The sequence below is a fragment of the Eucyclogobius newberryi genome, unplaced genomic scaffold, assembly GCF_026437365.1.
Source record: "Eucyclogobius newberryi isolate DKJ021-1_F unplaced genomic scaffold, fEucNew1.0.hap1 SCAF_9, whole genome shotgun sequence".
In the NCBI taxonomy this organism is placed as follows: Eukaryota; Metazoa; Chordata; class Actinopteri; order Gobiiformes; family Gobiidae; genus Eucyclogobius; species Eucyclogobius newberryi.
Window position 1 is genome coordinate 28,753,429 of NW_027316532.1, and position 23,529 is coordinate 28,776,957.

The 23,529-nt window shown below is 41.5% G+C and overlaps 1 protein-coding gene across 2 annotated transcripts; it reads left to right on the forward strand.

Moving 5' to 3' along the window:
* The first annotated feature begins 17,676 nt into the window (after positions 1-17,676).
* LOC140354047 (profilin-2-like) lies at positions 17,677-23,473 on the forward strand. 2 transcript variants are annotated; one of them, XM_072438864.1, is made up of 3 exons: positions 17,677-18,020; positions 19,879-20,071; positions 21,447-21,803. In XM_072438864.1, exons 1-3 carry the CDS (start codon positions 17,892-17,894, stop codon positions 21,542-21,544), a joined length of 420 nt encoding a protein of 139 aa, XP_072294965.1. In that variant the 5' UTR covers positions 17,677-17,891; the 3' UTR covers positions 21,545-21,803. The 2 variants fall into 2 exon arrangements, with proteins under 2 accessions (XP_072294965.1, XP_072294964.1); XM_072438863.1 differs by lacking the exon at positions 21,447-21,803 and adding an exon at positions 21,863-23,473 and having other exon boundaries at positions 17,684-18,020.
* The last annotated feature ends 56 nt before the right edge of the window (positions 23,474-23,529 follow it).

Consider the following 23,529-nt stretch of genomic DNA (forward strand, 5'->3'; position numbering starts at 1 on the left):
CTTCTTCTTTTCCTACTTTCCCGCCGGGAGTGGAACAGGCACATTGATGACCTGTGGACCCAGATGCTCCTCGAGTCCCTGGAGAAACTGTCTCTACTCCATTTGGACGGTTCTTCATCTGCCTCGAAGAACTGGTTCTCCTCCCGAGTGGCTCCAGCTCCACTGTCTATCTCGCGTTCGTTCCCAAACTTTTTCCCAAACAGGTTTTGTAGTTTTTCCTGGCCGAGAAGGAGGGTCTAAGGACAGGGGAGCTTGGGACATTGTCTAAAGACACAGGATGCTGGGACATTGCCAAGTTCCTATGAACATTTTGTAATCTGTTTTATTCCACTGTCGCCCCTCGAGACAACTGCTGTTGTGATTTTGGGCGTTACACAAATAAATTGATTTGAAAATTTAATTAAAATGCCTTTTGTGGCACCTGATTGGGAAACATGCCCTCACAGTTGTCAATCGCCCTCAGAGGCAACTGTTGTTGTGATTTTGGGCGTTACAAAATTAAATTGAATTGAATTTCAAACTTATGTGAAGTACAGGCACATTTAGAATGTCTGGAAGTGTCAGGTTATTTTAGTTTAAGTAGGTTATTAACTTAACGGAGAACGTCTTACAAAACATTTCTCAGATTCCCATTAGGAACAAGAAGAGCATTTGCGTTCATGCTCCCTGTATACTACTGTTGTTGGGGGTTTTAATACAATTATATCATCTTGTATGCATTTTAAATCAGCATACTATATAAATTTGGCAGGAAATAGCCTACTGAACTGTGAAAGACATTAACTTGCTAATGTTTCATGCAGTTGAAAATAAAAACAAGTTTCATTTTGTTAACAATTAAACACTGCAATTAAAAGAAAGATGTTGTCCTGTCATTACTCTATAAGAAAGGGATGGCTGTTACTTAGTGATGGATGTTATTGGCCAGTGCTTTGGCAGTTACTCGTTGAGGCATGCAGAATCCTTTGAGTGAGAATATCATACTAAACTGTACAACGTTCTAAATGTTTTTTTCACCCAACATGTAGTTTAACTTTAATTGGCCATAGAACTCAAATGAATATGAACATACAGAAAGGTATGCATGCGTATTACCTGCCGCCACCTCAAACACGCACACTGCAAATATTATGACTTCTCTCCTACTAATCATCCTGAATACTGCTGTTTATTTTATGGCTTACTCATTATATTGGGTTTTCACAATCGTCATTACTGACTGCGCCCACAGCCATAGCTACGATGTTTGCCAATACAGCAGCAGTGGAAAAATAATTCATGTTTTAATGTTTACCTTTTATCCCATGCTCAGAAAACTTCCATTTAATCCTCTTTAATTGTAGTGATAAGCAAAGTAGATCTTCTCCACCCTCACGAGTTTTGCCAGAAGCTGAACGTGTATGTGAGATGAGAACTGTCAAAGATGTGTCTCAGTGCAGCGTGCGAATGTAAATGTAATTGTAATTGTAATTGTAATTACGCAGAATGTCTCCTCACATCAGAAGCGGCACAATTCCCTGGTCCTGATTTATGCGTGTTTGAGCAATCCTGTATTGTCAAAAGCGTACGTGCTCAGAAAAGTCCTGTTTTCACCTACCACGTATCTCCGCACACTTCTCTGCACCCACTGTCGAGTAACGAAATATCAATTCATATTATGGGTCATACAATAATAACGTAAAATAAAAACGTTAATGGACTTGTTTCTATTATTCAACCTTTTTCGATAAATATTGCTGTTTACAATGGACAAAATGTAAAATAATGATGTGTGTTACAGTTTAATTCTCAATACCCTATAATGTCACTGATTTGCCTGATAACTTGACTTTTTACCTTGGGTGCCCTCCTTGTTTAAACACATTTAGGACCGATCATAACATACATGACATGCATTTGCTTTGTGTTACATCACTATACTGTGTTTTCACCGTTTTATCTAATCTGATTGTGTTGTTATTAAATTGTCTTTAATGAGGCCAAACCAGTCACTATTTGTAGTTCAAACAGGAACCCGTCTAGCGCTTCAAATTTGATTATTTTGTTAATACAATGGTTATGTAAACACATTACAACCAGCATCACAAATCAAAGTGAATCATCATGAATTGTCATATAATCCTTTATTATTTATTGTCATTTTCTCTGAATTATTAATGTTATTTGGAATTTTATATACGATTAACACATTTTTAAGAAAAGAGAGAGAAGTAGTTGATGGGCGTTAAAGAGGCCTTCAAAACTATGTCTGATTGAAAAACAGAAAATAGATATATTTTTGTATTTAAAAAAATGAAATTAAATGAAAGCACAATTTGGAAAGTAAATTTGAATACTTGCACTTTTCTTTGTTGATTTTGTCTTGTTCTGCTCTTAACTTTATACCTATCAAGATGCCTATTTTGATTCATTTGTTTCCCTTACTTTGCTGAACTGAGTTTGTATTTGCCTGTACTGGACTATATTAACATACTCTCTTCAAAAGCCTAACGAGCCTATATCTATTGAGTATTTTGATTTAAAGGTGCACTGCAGAATGCCAACAAACTAATCTATCTTCCTGATCTATCTCCCTGAGACGAGCAGGTCGTACCACCAGGCCAAGTCACAGGTCTGATCTGTGGAGAGGTGACCCTACAATCAATGTATTTTGAAAGAATTTGTTTTAAAAACCTGTAACTGATTAAATGCAAGAAACACAAGTTTAATGCCATAATATCAAGGTAAAACAAGAATCAAGCAGGAGGCATGTACTTCACCAGGCAAGTCTACATAATGTTAATGTGTGAGCATGTGTCAACACACCGATTATTTTCATATTGAACACAAATTTTAAGGCTTCAAGAAATTTGGCACTTTCTATCACATCTCACAAGTCTGGTATTTTTAGACAATGGGGTGTAGATCTGGTTTCTCGCATAGACCTAAGCATCTTTGAGGAATTTCTGTTTTACTTTCCCATCTTTTGAAAGCCCTTGATAAAGACCTATAAGAAAATAAGCGGGGTGATTCAGTGGGCCTTTTCTTTCGGGACGTTTTGCCTTGAATGAACTTTCACCAGCGACTCTAGAGCACCATCTGTCTCTCACTCCGGCCATGAAAGAATGATGATCTGTAGTATACTTACGCAGACACGAGGGGGCGTCCATGAGCAATGACACAGGGTAGAACGAGGTGGCCAATTTTGCATCAGTGAAACCCTCCTAAAATCATATTTTTCTCTTCTTTTCATGACTAAGTTTATAGGCCATGTGTAGTTTGTAAAGGTGGTAGTTTTAGTTCATAGCTAATCATAGAAACCACAAGTGCAGTTATTGCAGCTCTAACTGAAAGCCTATGGTTATTTTTGTGGTTTTGGACACTGTAGTCAAAATAAACAGTTGAAGCCTATTCAACCGAATCGTGGTCCCTGTAATGGTAACACTGGTCATCTTAGGCCTGCATGATACAATCGTAAAATGCATAACAAATAGAAAGTCAAACAAATAATAAAGAATATAATTGATGTATCTTACATGGCTAGATTCACATCTATGCTGGACCATGAGTCTCACCCCCTGCAGGACACTCTGTCCGCTCTGGAGAGCAGCTTCAGTGACCCTTGCTGTGTGAAGGAAAGGTTTCGCAGGTCTTTCCTTCCTGCTGCTGTCAGACTTTATAACAAACACTGTTAGTGCTGAACACTCGCAATACTGACCTAACCATGTGCAATTCCGTCATATGTGCAATTACTGTCGTGATTCATGTGCAATTACTGTGAAATTCATGTGCAATCCATGTGCCGTAGTGACACATATTCATGTGCAATTACTGTCGTGATCACATGGAATGGTATTTATGTATTTATTTGTTTTTGTCTTTATTATTTTTCCCCTCCATCCCTTGTTGGGTAATGGGAGGTTTTGTCTATGGGAGTTTGTGTTTATAGGAGATCTTCTACTGAGAGTGTTTTTCAAACTTCCTATAAGTGATCTGTTCTTTTCTTCTGTATCTACCTCTGTATCTACCTGCGTTGCATCAATGAAATTTCCCCATGTGGGACAATAAAGGAATATCTTATCTTATCTTATGTATTGGAAGTTACATAGCCTAAATCTGCAGAACTACTCCCCTTAAAAAACTTTGACTTGCAAATTTTATGTGCTCATTGGGAAGCTGCACAGAGGCAGTATGTCATCACGTCTGACGCAGGCTGTGTAAGTTTTGCTTATTGGGTCAACACTCATCTATAGTGCAAGTTTCAAATATCACTGGGAAACACAAGTCGTCTATATGAAGATGTGGTTAAAGGCCTTCTCTGTTGGCTCTTTCAGGTGAAGAGTGTGGGTTCAGTTTAGTGGTTAATACGAGACTTCAGATGAGCATAAGTATATGGAAATATTGGACCTATGTTTAGCTTAAATAATAAAAGAATTGTGTAACAAGTCAAACTGAACACAGGGACCAAGAAAGAGGCTGCTTAAAAATGGTTGGCAAATAGATGGATGGAAAAATAGATAGATTTGAGTTTAAATTGGTATGATCCCTCGTTAGTCCAAGAGTTCTCTAAAAACCGTGTCCATATGACAACAACTGAATCTTTTGAATTTAGAAAAAAATGAACCTCTGAATCACCCATGTAACAATTTTGAGTGAGATGCACTTTATCCTCTTTATGAATCATGGTTCAGAGTCATCCACACAGGTTTTTTTGCTCAGTCTACATTATCGTAAGCCGCTCAGCACAGTATGGCTCAACCTTTGACCTTTAAAAAGATTGTTAAAAAGTCTATACAGTGTTTTCTTACTGTAATTTTAATTTGGGTGTAGATCACGCACATTCCTATTACATTTTTATTGGGTGAGTAAGATAAAATGGGAGGTTTTCAAACCCAAAACAGAAACAGTAAATGAAGTAGACCAATTCCAGGCAATAAAAACTGAGGCTGCATACATAAAGTGATACATTGGCAATATACAAATAAACAGCTCAATTAAAATGTACAAACTATATTTTGAGTCATCTGCTTGTTACTTTCTATTTGCTTGTTTAGTTGAGAGAGAGAGAAAAATCCACTGTTTTAGTAGTACTCAGCTCTGTAAAAACACCCTCACATTTGCATGCCTATATTTTATGTACTTGCACAAGTAAATGTCTGTGTAGGAATTTAATGTGCGCATCATGTGACTTGCATGGCTGTCGTTCATGAGTCACTCCACAGCTGGGCTGTAGGTCAGGAGGGGCCTGTGTGATAAAGACGACCATCTTTGCTTTGCATGTTTTTGTACCATATCAAGCACCGTGTTCAAAAAACACACACTTTGGAGCCAATGTTACAGTACTGGAATCCAATTGTTTTTTGGTCAAACACCTTTAGAGCCCAGTTGTTTGTTTATCGATGCATTTATTTAGAAAATGAACACACGATACATATGTAAATATGGCTAGTTGTCCCTGGACAGGTTGATGTACCTATTAAAAGGTAACACAATTTAAAACAACAATACAGAACACATCACAAGCACACAGACCACAGACAATAACGCCACAGGAAACAAGTAAAATAGAGGAGTGGACACATTATTACAGGGAAAGACAGAAGCAATTCACTGCCACAAACTCAGGATGGATCAAACACATTAGTTTACAACTCATAAATCTTTTCATTGTAAAGGCTTTCGATTGGCTTGGGCATAGTCTGAATAGTCTGAGACCAGAAAGTGGCTCCATAGGGACAGATGGTAAAAGCATAGAATTTAAAAACATGTGCACATTCAGGGGTATTTCCGTAAACAATGTGTTTCATCTGATTTGACATTTTGACATTGAACTGTGAGTTTAGAGTTATTCCAAAAATATTTCTCTTCTGGTACCTGATCAATGAGTTCCCAATACATTTGAATCTTAAGGAGGGTAACTGGGGCTTTTTTGGTGGAAAAAACAATGCACTTCTTTTTCTTAGTGTTTAGAGTACTCCTTTAGCCAAGTGGAAATATTTTTCAGACTTTGTGTCAAGTTTGACTGCAGATAGGGGACATTTTCGAGCAAGGGCCGCTAGTGCCCCCATCTTATTATCTGAAATAAATGTTGAATCCACCTGAAAAAAGACAAAAGAAGGCTTAGTCACAATCAAAGTCTACATTACAGTTTTTATGGATTGCTTCAGCAAGGTTTTCAAAACAGTGCCCCTGTTTTGAAAACACTACACACAATTAGCACAACCACACACATAGTTAGCAAAAAACTACAGATTCTTTGAAAAATTAAACACTCTTCTAAAAACTATACACTTCTTTTTAAAAACCACACTTTGTTACCATATGAAAACACACAGCGTTCACATTACTATACTCTGTTTGCATGAGTTACACTCTGTTGTGATAAACCTAAAACACTTTTAGCGGTTCTATTTCCCTATGATTAGAGATCAACAAAGTACAATTACTGTAAAATGTAAATTCACCCAACACTACACAAGACCAATGTTGCAGACTGAAGAAACTCATTTATTTTGAACAAAACTTTACATTAGGTATTGTAATTCGTTTTTTTTGGATTGCTTACACACTAAAATTAAAAGTAGTAACACTTTTAGCAAGACCTTACACTCAAGAAGCAAAACATCAGCCCATGTTTGCAAAACTACAAGCACATTGTCAACCTCACACTTGTTGCAAAACTCTACACACTCTAGCTGGATCAGGCCAGAGAATTTCATCCACATTGCAGGCAATGTTGTCATTCGAAAGACACCTCGGAAAGAAACGTCTTGAATGACGAATCCATCCTTGGATTGCTGCTACCTCCATCTGGTCACATCCTCCATGGATTGGATGAGGGGTACCTCAGCCTGGAGATGGAGATCATATACTTTCCACCGCCATGCCGAGAAAAACTCTTCTATAGGGTTGAGGAATGGAGTGTATGGTGGAATATATAAGACGGTGAAATTTTGATGTTGCTGAAATCAGGTCTGGACCAGAGCAGGGCGGTGGAAAGACACATTGTCCCAAACAACAATGTATTGCAAATTATTGATTTGATTGGCTGCTGTTATGTTGTGCAATTGGTCCAAGAATATAAGTATGAGCGCTGTGTTGTAAGGGCCCATATGGGCATGGCGGTTGCGCGGATCTCATTTGTCAGATTCGGTCCTCTTTGAGCACCTTCTTGGCTTCCTCTTCCTCTTCCTCTTCCTCTACCTCTACCTCCAGCATGGCCTCCATCTCTTCCTCTTCCTCTGTTGATTCCTCTTCCTCCCCTTCCTCCTCGACCTCCACGACCTCCACGACCTCCACGTTCTCCACGTTCTCCTCGTTCTCCTCGTTCTCCACGTCCTCCATGTTCTCCTCGTTCTCCTCGTTCTTCTCGTCCTCCACGTTCTCCTCGTCCTCCACGTCGTCTTACTCTTTCTCTTTCCATTGTGCTTGAAGACCGATGAACTCACCTGCTGCTTTTTATAGTGCTTATACACCTGATTGGTGTGTCTACAATCAAGCAAACGAGTGTTCCTGATGACTGTTTTGAACCAGTGAGTTGGACTGTGTGTCAGTGCTTTGGTATTACAAGGAAGTGACTTCATGATATATTTTTGTGTGTAATGTATGTTAACTGTGTTTAGTGTTTTGCAAATCACTATGTGTAGAGTTTTGCGTGTGAGGTTGACAATGTGCTTGTAGTTTTGCAAACATGGGCTGATGGGTGCTTATTGAGTGTAAGGGATCTTCTCAAAATGGGTTGAAGCTGAAAAGACGTAATTTTTTTCGTCTCTCTCTGGACCCCCCCTCAAAAAACGAAAGACTGGCTTCACATAAAATGTTAACGCGTTGATAAAACGATAGTAGCTTGATAGACCCTGCTCACCTCTAGTCCCTGAACATCCTTTGGTATGTTTATCAGTAGAAGTTATAAATTCTCCAAATAATGTCACCTGTTGCATCGTGATCACAACGCGCAGTGACCCGTGCGAGTGAGCACCCGCCCCGCTCCCCGCGCTGGACACGGCGCGCCGTGGACCATGTGGATTGAGTAAACAAACATGCGCAACAGGTGACATTATTTGTGCGGGCACGGGCCGTGGTGCGCCGTGCTCCCCCGTACGCACTCACCGTGCTCCACGCCGCACTCGCCGCCTATTGTTGGCCTAATACTCGTTGCTGAGAGAGTTTTTTAGAATTTCAAAACAATTACTACCACAACGATGTATTGAAGCTTCAAAGCAACAAAAAGACGAAATGTAGGTTTTTTCAGCTTCAATCTATTTTGAGATGATCCCTAAGGTCTTGCTAATAGTGTACTACTTTTAATTTTAGTGTGTAAGCAATCCAAAAAAACTGTAACGTCTGCATCAAAAAGTAACATCTCACCTAAATCGAGTACAATGCCACATTTCCCCAGGTTACTCAATAAGAGCATGTCGCCTGGGTAATTAAAAAGGGATAAATAAATGCATAGAATTACAGCCAATAAACGCTAAGGCTTCTATTTCATTTCTATCACACTAGGGCCATATAAGGACGTAATGTTCACTCTCAAGTAAGCTCAATCTTAAAATCTGTAATTGCCCTGATAAAACCAATAAACACTAAAATGTCAAGATACAGTACTTCCATTACACTGAACCCAGGAGGTAATCGGGTACATTTCTGTGTCCTAAGAAAGTGAAAGTTTGTATAATTTTTAGTTTTTGTGAAGCACTAGATTAGAAAAAGCACTGACTTACATTTACTCAAACTAAAGACATTACAGTTTTTTACGATTGAATAAACACTAAAATCTAAAGTTTTGCCCAATTATCAAAACCTTACACTCAAGGAGCAAAACTCTGCCTCAGATTTGCACCACTGTTAGCAAAATAAGTCAGTTCACACTTTGTGCAAAACAATACACACAGTGATTTGCAACACTCAACACACTTGTCTGCATTTACACACAGAAGTATATCAAGATGTCACTTCCTTGCAATTCTAAAGCACTGACTGTCCAATGACCTCATCCATGTGCCAATCCATTGAACACTGTCATCAGGCGCACAAACACAAGATTACTTAATCATAGACACACCAATCAGGTTTAAGCACTATAAAAATGCAACAGGTGAGTAGAGGTAGAGGTAGGGGTAGAGGTAGTGGTAGAGGTGGAGGTAGAGATGGAGGTGGAAGTGGAGGTGGAGGTGGAGGTAGAGGTAGAGGAAGAGGAAGACTTCAAGCAGGAGGAGGAGGGGGAGGAGTTTGGGGGGTTATTTTTTGTACTGGATAAAATGTTATGTTCATGAAAACAGGGATTTTTTTTATTTTTATTTGGCCATGTTGGCTTGAGTATATGGAAAAAAAATTAATGACATTGTCAAGAGCATTAGTCTTGTGTCCTGTGTGGTGTCTACAGTGATGCACACAAGTGTGTGTAGTGTTCACTGTGTGTATTGTTTTGCACAAAGTGTGAGCAGACATTGTGTTTACAGTTGTGCAAATCCAAGCCATGTTTTGCAAATTCACGGTGTACTTCACCCATACGACTCTATGCACTTAGAAGCAGAATTAGCCAAAAGTGTTTAAGGTTTTCAACAGCAGTGTGTAACTGGTGCAAACATAGTTAAGTCATATGCAACGTGTGTGTTTCATATGGTAAAAAAATATGGTTTTGATTATAGTTAGTGTGTAGTTTTTACAAGAGTGTTTCATTTTGCAAAGGAGCTAAGGTGTTTTGCTAATTGGGTTTGTGGTTGTGCTAATTGTGTGTAGGGTTTTGCTAATTAAAACAAAACAATCAAAATTGTGTTTATTCAATCGTAAAAAACTGTAAAGTCCACGCACAAGAAGAGCTATAAAATTTTATATAAAACAGTCATATTCTTCAAGTTGTATTAATATTTATGAATGAATTTATTGTAAATATAGTTAGTATATTTTTTTCTATTTTATTGTACGATAGGGACACGCGCTGGAATAGTTTTTTAATTCAACTGTTTTTGACTTTTTTCGGCTGGATTTGAGCGTTTTTCGTTGCGTTCGTTGTGTTGTTGTGACGTGAGCTAGCTCCGAGCGAGCCCACCAGCCCCCCCCCCGCGCCCTCCGGCCGCGCTAAAGTACGGTGTGTCGTCGGTACACGTTTATGTACACGTTTATATGAAAGAGGAACTTCACGAACGATCGGGACACGCACTGGAATCGCTTTAAATTAACTTGTTTTGACTTTGTTCGGCTGGATTGAGTGTTTTCGTCGTGTCGTTGCGATGTGTCTTGGCTCTGAGTCCCCCGGCCCCGCCCCCCGGCTTCGGCCCCGGCCCCGCCCCCCGGCTCCGGCCCCGCCCCCCGGCTCCGGCCCCGCCCCCCGGCCGGCGCCGTACCGCGTTTACACAAAGGAGGAACTCATGAAACTGCGGAGAACAGTCGTCTTACCCGGAGATCGTCACGTTATCCCGTCGCAATACTGACCTAACCTAATACTGATGTGCAATTCTGTCGTATGTGCAATTACTGTGAAATTCATGTGCAATCTATGTGCTGTCGTGACACATATTCATGTGCAATTACTGTCGGGATCACATGCAATGGTATTTATGTATTTATTTGTCTATGGGAGTTTTTATTTATTTATAGGAGATCTTCTACTGAAAGTGTTTTTTTCAGACTTCCTATAAGTGATCTGTTCTTCTGTATCTACCTCTGTATCTACCTGCGTTGCACCAATGAAATTTCCCCATGTGGGACAATAAAGGATTATCTTAATTTCTTAATTTCTTAATTAATATTTATTAATTATTAATAAAAAAATGAATTAACCCTTTAAATGACCATTTGAAAAGGCAGATTTAATACTATAAAAATCAGAGCAAACAAGTAAGGAAGTTTGAAGTTTGTGTCATTACAGTAAAAAACTAATTTTATATTTAACATATAAAAATTTACCCGATTAAAGTCATGTACATTTTATCACAAGTCAATATGAAAGATTCTCACTAAATATTTAACATAGTTTATTTTTTTTAAGTAACAGTTTGTGAAAAATAGGCGTTTAAAATTACAGGAAGTAGAGTTGAATTCTAAAACAGAATCTCTCTATGATGTCAGCAAACGGTGACGTGCCGCGTGACTACAAAGCAGCGTAAAACAGCTGTTAGTGGTGTTGTTAACCCACAGTTGAAGATTCGTAGTCCTCAGACTGTCGTAGTCCGTAAAAGAACTCCTTCCATTGTTGTTGTTGTTGTTGTTGTTGTTGTTTTATGGCGGTTGGCATCCAAGTGTTGCATTACCGCCAGACTTTATTCCTCAGACTTTGTCGTAGTTGTTGTTGTTGTTGTTGTTGTTGTTGTTTTATGGCGGTTGGCATCCAAGTGTTGCATTACCGCCAGACTTTATTCCTCAGACTTTGTCGTAGTCCTCAGACTCTGTCGTCGTAGTCCTCAGACTCTGTCGTAGTCCGTAAAAGTACTCCTTCCATTGCTTTGGTGTTACAAAGCCCATGAGGTCATGATATGTCTTTGTGACCGGCTTTATTCCAGGGAGACTCTTCTTCATCTTCCTCTCCTTCTTTGACGTTCGGTGCTTCCACCGTACAGCTTTATTCTTCAGGCTTCATTCTATAGGCTTTAATATGTCCACTGACGTCGCCGCTTGGTAGCCGTGCGTCTACGAGACTGGACGAGGACAGGAGACCACCCCCACCCCCATCTCGTCACTCTGATCACTCTGACTCCCCACAAGCAGACCCCCATCACTCCGACTCCCATTTAGCGCCTTTAGCCTGTTTTCTATATCTGCCCAATCAAGCTCCTTTGTTCCAAGGAATCTCCCTGCAGCTTTAGCAATGATCCTGATCCTTTCAGTTCTGCTTTGAGTCTGAGCAGCACAGTTTACAACATCCACCATAAAGAGTACAAAATCCTCTCTATCCACAACCAGGGTATTCTCATTAATTCTGGAACCTGCACACATGGGACCTCCACTCTTGAAACCTTCACACTTCTTGGGAGCCACGCTGGCCTCTCTCATTTCGCCCTGGCTGGGAGCAGCGCTGGCTCCTCTCTCTGTATTTACTCTAAACTCGTTACTTGAAACTTTCTTGACTGCATCTGCATAGGATATACCTTGAGAGACCTTTATTTTCTGCACCTCAGCAGCTCTTTTGCTAAACCTGCATCCCCGTAGGCAGAGCTATGTTCTTCCCCACAGTTACAGCACTTCAGTTTTGCACCCACGTCACACTTCCCATACTCATGATCTCCTGCACATTTACCACACCTTTGCCTCCCTCTACAGACCGCTGCAATATGCCCAAAGCGCTGGCACTTAAAGCAACGCAGGGGCGGCGGAACATATGGCCTGACGCTATAGCACATGTACCCAATGAACACCTTACTAGGCAGGCACCTCCCTTCAAGTGTTACCATTACCGACAAGCTGTCACATCTTACCCCAAACCGGGTCACCTTCAAACGCCTAGCGTCCACCACAGTAACTCCCGTCAAATTCTCCTTAACTTCATCCACAGACGTCGCCGTAGGGACACCTATGATAACTCCTCTGACCGTGTTTCTTTCAGCATTAGACACAAGAATGTCCTTTCCACCCAGACGTTTAGTTCCAATCGCCTTCCGTTGCTGAGCCGCGTCCTTGCACACGACCAGCAGCGAGCCATCTCTAAGGACACTCGCACTCTTGATCACTCCCACAGCTACAGTTAGGCTCTTTGACAATGCCACTGAATTCCACTCCTTAAAGGATGCACTATCCTGTGCAAGCTTTATGATCACCTTACAGTCTCTGCTCTCACCCCGGACATCAATAGCTTCAGCCTCATCCTGCTGCTCATTCCCAGAACCCTCGGACGAGCTAAGGGACTTTTTACGTTTCCGGGCACGTGCAGGCAGAAAAGGCTGCTCCTCCACGCCGTCCAGAACGTCTTCCATCCCCGATCCACTCTCCTCCGCCATCTCCCGTCTCTCCAGACCGGGTGTTCGTCCTCAGACTCTGTCGTAGTCCGTAAAAGTACTCCTTCCATTGCTTTGGTGTTACAAAGCCCATGAGGTCATGATATGTCTTTGTGACCGGCTTTATTCCAGGGAGACTCTTCTTCATCTTCCTCTCCTTCTTTGACGTTCGGTGCTTCCACCTTACAGCTTTATTCTTCAGGCTTCATTCTATAGGCTTTAATATGTCCACTGATGTCGCTGCTTGGTAGCCGTGCGTCTACGAGACTGGGCGAGGACAGGAGACCACTCTGATCACTCTGACTCCCCACAAGCAGACCCCCATCACTCCGACTCCCATTTAGCGTCTTTAGCCTGTTTTCTATATCTGCCCAATCAAGCTCCTTTGTTCCAAGGAATCTCCCTGCAGCTTTAGCAATGATCCTGATCCTTTCAGTTCTGCTTTGAGTCTGAGCAGCACAGTTTACAACATCCACCATAAAGAGTACAAAATCCTCTCTATCCACAACCAGGGTATTCTCATTAATTCTGGAACCTGCACACTTGGGACCTCCACTCTTGAAACCTTCACACTTCTTGGGAGCCACGCTGGCCTCTCTCATTTCGCCCTGGCTGGGAGCAGCGCTGGCTCCTCTCTCTGTATTTACTCTAAACTCGTTACTTGAAACTTTCTTGACTGCATCTGCATAGGATATACCTTGAGAGACCTTTATTTTCTGCACCTCAGCAGCTCTTTTGCTAAACCTGCATCCCCCGTAGGCAGAGCTATGTTCTTCCCCACAGCTACAGCACTTCAGTTTTGCACCCACGTCACACTTCCCATACTCATGATCTCCTGCACATTTACCACACCTTTGCCTCCCTCTACAGACCGCTGCAATATGCCCAAAGCGCTGGCACTTAAAGCAACGCAGGGGCGGCGGAACATATGGCCTGACGCTATAGCACATGTACCCAATGAACACCTTACTAGGCAGGCACCTCCCTTCAACTGTTACCATTACCGACAAGCTGTCACATCTTACCCCAAACCGGGTCACCTTCAAACGCCTAGCGTCCACCACCGTAACTCCCGTCAAATTCTCCTTAACTTCATCCACAGACGTCGCCGTAGGGACACCTACGATAACTCCTCTGACCATGTTTCTTTCAGCATTAGACACAAGAATGTCCTTTCCACCCAGACGTTTAGTTCCAATCGCCTTCCGTTGCCGAGCCGCGTCCTTGCACACGACCAGCAGCGAGCCATCTCTAAGGACACTCGCACTCTTGATCACTCCCACAGCTACAGTTAGGCTCTTTGACAATGCCACTGAATTCCACTCCTTAAAGCGCCATAAAACAACAACAACAACAACTACGACAAAGTCTGAGGAATAAAGTCTGGCGGTAATGCAACACTTGGATGCCAACCGCCATAAAACAACAACAACAACAACAACAACAAGAATAAAGTGTAAAGAGTAATGTAAATAATAAATGTTAAAGAATAAAGTCTAAAGAATAAAGTCTAAAGAATAAAGTCTGGCGGTAATGTAACACTAAAACAACAACAACAATACAGAGTGAAGAACTGAAGGTGGGGGCGGTCTCCTGTCCTCGCCCAGTCTAGTAGATGCCCGGCTGCCAAGCAACGACATCAGTGGAAATATCAAAGCCTAAAGAATAAAGTTGTACGGCGGAAGCACCGAACATCAAAGAAGGAGAAGAAGATGAAGAAGCGTCAACCCTGGAATAAAGTCGGTCGGACTCTGAAAAATGAATCTGGCGGTGGTGCAGCACTTGGATGCCAACCGCCGTAAAGCAACAACAACAACAACAACAACAACTACGACAAAGTCTGAGGAATAAAGTCTGGCGGTAATGCAACACTTGGATGCCAACCGCCATAAAACAACAACAACAACAACAACAACTACGACAAAGTCTGAGGAATAAAGTCTGGCGGTAATGCAACACTTGGATGCCAACCGCCATAAAACAACAACAACAACAACAACAACAAAATGAAGTCTAAAGAATAAAGTCTAGCGGTAATGCAACCTCTTGGATACCAGCCGCCATAAAACACCATAGAAGAAGAAGAAATAATCACAAAGCCACAGCTCAGCTTTGTTTAGATAATTTGTTTGAATTGGCCACAACCAAATGAGTATTTGCACTGTTGTTGCTGGACAGTTGCAGATTAATAAAATATCCATTGTTTCCTGTTAGCTCTTGCTGCTAAATTGCTAAAGCAGAAGTGCTGTGCCGTTTGAAAACATGAACTGCATTGTGAGGAATGTACTTGCATATGCACTCGTCATATTTACTGCTCATGTCTAACCAGGAAGTGAAATTATAAATTTAACAGTCAAACTGGGGAAAAATAGGCAAAATGTTTAGTAAAATCTTATATATATTTAAAAAACAACAACTCCTCACCCTCCGCGGGCAGTTTCTATTTATCTGCCTTCAAGCTCGGGTCCCCTACCAGAGGCCTGGGAGCTTGAGGGTTCTGCGCAGTATCTTTGCTGTTCCTAGCGCTGCACTTTTCTGGACGGAGATGTCCGATGTTTTTCCTGGGATCTGCTCAAGCCATTCCTCCAGTTTGGGGGTCACTGCCCCAAGTGCTCCAATCACTACGGGCACCAGCGATACCGTCACGCTCCAGGCCTTCTGCTCCTCTCTGAGCCCTTGATATCTCTAGTTTCTCATGTTCCTTTTTCCGGACGTTACCATCCCATGGTACTGCAATGTCCCCCACCACGGCTTTCCTCTGACCCTTGTCAACTACCACTATGCCCGGTTGGTTTGCCATTACCATTCTGTCTGTCTGTATCTGGAAGTCCCAGAGGACTTTGTCTCAGTCATTCTCCACCTCCACCTCCTTTGGAGGTGTTTCCCACCTTGTCCTTGGGGTCTCCAGGCCATACTCTGCACATAATGTTTCTGTCCACTATGCCAGCCTCCTGGTTATGGCGCTCCATGTATGCTGTCCCTGCCAGCATCTTGCACCCTGCAGTTATGTGTGTAAATGCCTCAGGGCCCCCTTTGCACAGCCTACACCCTGGGTCTTGTCTGGTGTGGTAGAATTGGACCTCTGTTGATCTGGTGTTCAGGGCTTGCTCCTGTGCTGCCATGATCAGGGCCTCTGTCCTTCAGACCGGCTCTTTCTAACCATTGGTAGGATTTCAGATATGATGTGATATCAGCCACTTCAGTTATGTTCTGGTGGTACATCCCATGTAGGGGCTTGTCCTCCCATGATGGTCCCTCCAGCACCTCATCATCCTCTGTTCCCCATTGTCTGAGACATTCACTGATCACGTCATCTGTAGGAGCCTTGTCCTTTATTTACTTACAAATCTTGGAAGTTTTGTCCTGGACAGTGGCTCTCACGCTCACTATTCCCCGGCCTCCTTCCTTACAGCTAGTGTCCAGTCTCAGGGTGCTGGATTTGGGATGAAACCCTCCATGCATGGTCAGGAGCTTTCGTATCTTAACACTGGTGGTGGTGGTGGGAGGGGCAGATGGTACAAATCAGCAGCCTCTACTGTCCCCAGGGCAGGTGTGCTTACCACCATAGAGAGTGGAGTGAATGAATAATGACTACAGCAGTGCTTTGAGAGGTTTCTTAAAAAGCATTGTATTGTTACTATCCAAAACACCGTAAAGTAATGGAAGCTTGAAAGTGGAGGTTTTTTTTGTTTCCTTCCAAATCTCTTAATTGTGAATGCGTTGTTAATCATCACCTGGCTACTCTGACCTACTGCAGTTGTGTCCTTGGGCAATACATCTCATCTTCAGGTTTTCTTTATTGTGTCCAATAGAGAGATTTGGATTGGAGCACAGGTCAGTAGCATTAACATATAAATGTGACATGGCATAAGGTAAACAAAATAAATGTATTTATTAACCTTTATTTCACCAGGTGAGATCGAGTCTTCTTTTTCAAGGGTGACCTGGGGAAAAATAATATTAAAATACAAAAAAAAAGTATTTTTTGTAACACCTTGATTCTGTGAATGTGATGGTCGAAGGTGCCAATGGCGCAGATTGGCAGAATGGCAGCCATTAGTCCCAGTTTAAGACGTGGATACAGAAGAGTCTTTCATCACCAGGTGTGGAGTGACTGAATGTTGCAATGCAAAACATAAAAGTGCTCATCAAACTGAATGCATTGTTATTAATATATTTCCATACAAATCTGTCCCAGATTATGTATTCGTATTTTCTTTTCAAAATGCAGTTTCGCATAATTAATTTATACGTTCAAGTGTTATTGTGAAGGACAAATCTGCATCAGTTACAACGTGTGTAATTTATCATGTCTTCTAATCAAAACTGAATAGTGTATCTAAGTCTAAATGGGTCTATCATGCGTTTGAAACTTGTTGAGAAATCGTTGTTGTTGTTGTTTTAAGGGGGTTGGAATCCAAGTGTTGCATTACAGCCAGACTTTATTCGTAATGTTGTTGTTGTTGTTGTTGTTGTTTTATGGCGGTTGGCATCCGAGTGTTGCATTACAGCCAGTCTTTATTCTTAATGTTGTTGTTGTTGTTGTTGTTTTATGGCGGTTGGTATCCAAGTGTTGCATTACAACCAGACTTTATTCTTAATGTTGTTGTTGTTTTATGACGGTTGGCATCCGAGTGTTGTAATACAGCCAGACTTTATTCTTATTCTTTCACTCATTGCCTTTTTAATCAATCAGAAAGTATTCATCCGCCACAGAGTATGTTGCAGCACGTTATTGGGGCAAAGCACCACCGTGGCGGAGTGATTCGTGGAGGACTACACCCAAGCGGCCGTCCTGTTGCAGCGCTTCACTTCGCTTCCAAAACCTAAAGCAGAAGAAAGCCGGGACGAGCGGAGCCGGGGGCTTTATCTGTTGGAGGCTCGTAAAACTACAGATAATCACCGCTTCCTTGACGTTTCGAGAGACGCCAACGACCTACCTTGACCCATCGCACCCTTTCCTCTTAGAACTAATTAGACAAAATGTCCTGGCAAAGCTACGTGGACAACCTGATGGATGATGGCAGCTGCCAGGACGCGGCCATTGCTGGGTTCGTGGACGCCAAATACGTCTGGGCATCGCACGCCGGTGGTATCTTTTCAGGCATCACGGTTAGTACACGCGATATATGATTGTATACTGAGGGCTAAAATGCACCTTCAGTGCAGTCCGTGTGCCTGCAGACACAGGCCTCGCTGGGTTGAATGGGGTTAAAGCATTGGGATACACATGGTGCTCTTATTTGCTCATCTTCGGCTCTTTGTTCTTTTTCTAAGACGTGTAACACTATCAGATGTCCAAAAAAGTGATTTTGAAAATCAAAACAATGCTGTGTTCAATGAAAAACGAAAAGCCAGTCACATAGCGGGACGGCGAAGCTAAAGGCTAGCTGCTAGTTGGCTTGTTAGCATTTCCTAGCTCAAAATACCGGTCAGACAACTCTGGATTGAGGCAAAAGAATAAGTTTAACACAATTACGGACCAAAACAGTCAAATATATTTGATATCTTGTGTATTTGAATGTCTTTGTTCTCCATCACTCGTCATAAAGCGCCGGCTCAGTTGGAGAGCGTTGTGATTGTGGGAACATTAATTAGCAGGACTGCAGCTTGGCGCTAGCTCTAATCGGGCCGCTCCCGCACACACTCGGCTACAGCAGCGAGCGTTTCCTCCGCAGATCCTTTTGTGAATCGCCGCTACCGCCCCTCGTTTTCAAGATGGCGGACCTTCTTATTCATTTTTATTCATGCCTTCAGCCTGCATTTGATCGAAAGGCTTGGTCATAGTCGAGGCTTTGTTTTTTGTCTTTCTTCTGATCGGACATTTTATATTACGAAAAGAAACACATTTTAAACGTGAACGCGTTTATTTTAGTTTGTAGTGATTTTGTCGAGCCTCCATTTTGGCTTATACATTATTTGCCAGACAAACAAATGAGTCTTCTAGAGCGCTCTATAAAGAATACCATTTACGTCATTTACAAAGCTGTCCGCCTGCGATGTCAACGTGGATGACTTTATGATCAAGGGGCCACAAAACTGGATCCTGACCATGCTCTGATTGAAATCTGTTTGCGTCCTTGCTGTACATGTGCAGTTTTCTATCTGCCGGACAAAGTCTACATGTTCTGTTAGCATGCTGCCAGGCTAACCTCGCTGAGCCTGAGGGTTCGGTGTTTGCTATGACTCTGCATTTCTGGATGAAAGGGCGACGCCTTTTGTTCTGTGGCCGTTTTGCTTGAATCCCTCTGGCTTTAAAAGTGTCCCAAGTGCATCGAAGTTCAATAAGATGAAATACAGCAGTGATGCAATGCCTATAGCATCTTAGCATAATGCTTTGGTCAGCTTCAGTGGGCCTCTGATTTCACTAGAGATTTAACCATTTAACCGCAGTATGTCTTAGTTTGGGAAACCTCTTTATATAACTGATATACATGATGGTGAATGAATGTGATTCGGGGCTGTGCAATTATCAAACCAAAAATGCTGCAATTATTTGAATGATAAAATCATTTGTAAAGAACAAAATATCCCGTCTTTTTTATGAAAAAATCTTGCCACCTGTATTTTAGATCTTTACAAACGTACATCAGTTCAGTTGCTCCTGGAGTTGTTTGCAAGGTGTACTCTGAACATAATCCTACTTTTAAAAGTAATCACACACGCATTACATTTTACTTTTAAAAGTAGGATTATGTTGTGTTGTCTGAAAAATGTGTGGCATGTCAGTTTGTTCTGTGATCTTCCATTCACAGCTTGCGTTGCATTTTTGACAAAAGTGAGTGATTTCCATTGCATCCAAAGCTCTTCAGCGCTGTCCTTTGCTAGATTTGACTTACAAATATTGTACACAATGCTAGATATTCTTTGTAAATGTGGACATGCAACATTGGTCCAACAAGACTTCTTAAAGCTGCCTTGTGTCAGGATTTTATTATGCTGTGTATTAAATAAAATGTGTCTTTTATAGGCTGAAGAAATTGATGTGCTAACCGGAAAGGACCGAGAGGGCTTCTTCACCGGTGGGATGACCCTAGGCAGTAAAAAGTGCTCTGTAATCAGAGACAGCCTTAATATTGATGGCGACTTTACAATGGACATCCGGACAAAGAGTCAAGGAGGAGAGCCAACATACAACATTTCTGTAGGGAGAGGCAACAAAGGTGAGCATGACTCATTACTTTAGAGAGGCAGTAGTGCTCTTATGTAGAGGATGTGGGCTGCTTTTGGCATAGACGTCCCCCGAGTTTTAGAGCCTCTAGCTTAATGCATGTGCGCTACATGCACCTGTCCTCAATATATGATGAACACGCATGTGTTTATGTACAGAAATGTACATCCTTAACAGGATGGCATATTTGATTTTTAATCAGGCTCAAATTAATAATTATTTCTCCAGGGTTAATTGACTCTGATTGTAATTATCTTGTATGTTGTAGCATCAGCTTAATTGTCTAAAGTAATCAATAAACTACAAGGTCATTCAGGAAGGTTTTTTTCTCTGCTTTAGAAGTTCTATTTACCATCACCCTGTTTTTAGATATTGACTTGAAATACTATTTTGGGGCTGAAGCAAGTTGATTGATTATTGAAATAAACAATTTAGTTACCAGGTCTAAACTGAGACTAAACTAGCTGTATGCTAAGAGAAGAGGTTTCACTTCAAAATGACACTGTGTAAACTTAATATTTTAGTATATAGGAACCTACCTTCACCATTAGGATGGCCTCAAACAGCTAGTTTCATCTGGGTCAAAATTAGGAGGGGAAATTTCAAATGCCCAGGCATTTAGCAATCTAAACTAATATGTTCAAATGAATTTTAATCGATTGGCAAAATAAATGTTAGTTGCTGCCCTATGCCATTTACACGTTGCCTTTCTGGGCCCCAGCACTATGTCCTTTACAACTTTCCTCAACACTAAATTTAAGTTAGGTTTTCTCAGAATGACCTAGACTGCATGCACTGTCTTCCCCTCTGTTAACACGCCATGACTCTCTGTAGTTTAATCTGCGCCTCACTCACAGGAGACACTCTGACATGTATTGAGGAGAGGTTCAAGCATGCAGTGATGACCTGCATGTGCGCCACTTTGGTAGTTGTCTCATTAGTGAGTAGCTATGCCTTGCTGCTGGTATGTTGCACAGAAATCTCACTTAAAACACTAAAACATCTACCATTTTTAAGTCTCACAAAGTCACTTATTGACATTTAAATGGAAACTAATAAGTCACACATTTTATTGTACATGTATATGCCAGTTGAATTTCCTATTTACCTTTTCTAAACCTTTCAGAGTTTCCCGTTTCTTTCTACTTCTCCTGTCCTCACTTTGTTCTTGTGTGAGATGTCTTGTCTACCACCAGCAGCACTGATTTAAGAGCAGGGCAGTTTACAGTTGACACAACCTTCAGCTTTCTGTGACAGCCTTGCTTTGTGTAGGTGTTCTCTGTAGCTGCTCACCTGCTGCTTGTGGCTCTGGTCTTTTCACTGTGATCTCCTCCTTCTAAATGTTCCTTCTGTCTCTTTTCTTCCAGTCTTGGTCTTTGTAATGGGCAAAGAAGGGGTCCATGGAGGCGGATTGAATAAGAAGGCATTCTCAATGGCAAAATATTTGAGGGATTCAGGGTTCTAGTCCTGGGTTAGTGTAGTTGAGGGATTTAAGGGGAGAAAAAAAACTGAACAAAAAGTTAAACAAAAAAAACAACACAAAATTGTAAAAAAAAATTAAATAAAAAAAGTGAAAATAATAACTGTTAAGCCCACATTTGCCCCAAAGCCGTCCTGTTTAAACAAAGCCCCAGGAGCATTTCTTATACAGCAGAGTTTAAATATGTCCCCCAATGTATTTCCACTTGATTTAAAAGTGGCAATAAATGATATTCTTTGTGCAACAGTGGTATCATCATATCATCATGTCATTTATTTTGCTTTTTTCCCCTTTGTACTCCAGTATTGGTTTTTGTCATGGGAAAGGAAGGTATCCATGGAGGGTTGCTCAACAAGAAGGCATATACGATGGTCGAGTACCTGAGGAAGTCTGGATACTAAAGCAAGCCTGTTCCCGACCACCTAGCAGCTCACCCTTACCGCTCTGTCACATTTCACACGACTTCTAGTTAATCCTTTTCTTTCTGCCTTTTTTTTCCCCTTCTTTTTTCTAAATCTAACTGTTTTTTTTCCTTATCCAACATCATTTTCCCCGCCCTCATCCCATCCCCTGGATCACAAATGCGCTGTGTATTCCTGTTTTTAAAGCGCTACAGTTATGGAAAAGGTGTGTGCATGTTGCTAAATGGGATGTCAAATTTGTACTTGACTTAGACCAGCAGATATTTTGACCGTCATGCTGCCCTTTACTCTCCCCTGTTGAAGCCCCTCGTCCCTCCCTCCGCCCCTCCCTCCTTACCCTCCCCCTCTCCCACCCAAGCAGTTGTTGCCTTTAGAGCACTTAATGTGGAAACCCATCATGTCTTCCTGTTTTTATTTTCTGCAAGGTGAGACCACTTTCATATCGCTGGTCATTTCTGTAAACGCCACCATCATCTTATTATATATTTTGCCAAATCCTCCCCGCCCCCTTTCAACAAAGTCTGCCGCATCCCCTTTAATTCATGTTACCCGAAAGGGGTCCGAGTGGCGTCTGGATCAGATCAGAAAACGATCGCTTGTTCGTTGTGAGATGCTGGTAGCTCCGCCCCCATCACGCCCACATAAAAAACATGGACATTCCACAGTAACGAAGGCTCAGGCATTTCATACTTTTGTTTGCCAGCTCCTGTAATGTTTTGTTTTTGAAAGGCTGCCATTTTTGGACAGTAGATATCCCATCATTTATCCATCTTCTGGAATTGTTTTTTTTTTTTTTTTTTTTTTTTTTATTGGACCAAGTTTAGCTGGGTGTTTTTACAAATGCTCCAGATCATGTGAAGGACTGCCTTTTTTTTCTGATTATGGAAACAAACCACGCATTGTACCATGGTTAAAATATGGCGCTACAGGGGAGGTAAGGGTGGGGGAAGTCGTTTCATTGTCTATTTCTTTATTGTTAAAAATTAGAGAAGCATTTGTACAAAAAACCATGCTATGTCGATAACTCAAACTGTGGAATAAATTGCCTTCGACTCTAGTTGACTGTGTCGCATGATCTGTCCATGCTCAGTACTGCTAAACGCGACGTCCACAATATATAACACTTAAAAGTAGAAACGACTGAAGATTCAATTGGTTGGAACGACGACACTGTTTGTCTTGTTGAACTTAACTGCAGAACCTGTGTATCCTGTGCCATAATGTAGAGATCTGTTATTGTAAGATTGACCCACTGTCCACGTTTCATTGGCACTTTTTTTTTTTCTTTTTGCTTCTGCTCCACTGTTAGGCATTGTGGGATATGTGTATTCAAGTCCTGTTTGCTGATTTGTTTTCTTTTCCTCAACACTTTTCTTACATCTGGGATACAGCCTCTTTAATGCATCTGATTCCATATGCATAAAACAAGAAATGCCATAAATTGATTTATCACCTTGTTTACAGACAGATCAAAATAAATTTATTCCAACCAGTGAAGTGTTTTGATGTTTTTCATTTTATTCTTGTGTCTTTAACGGCTGTTAAAAA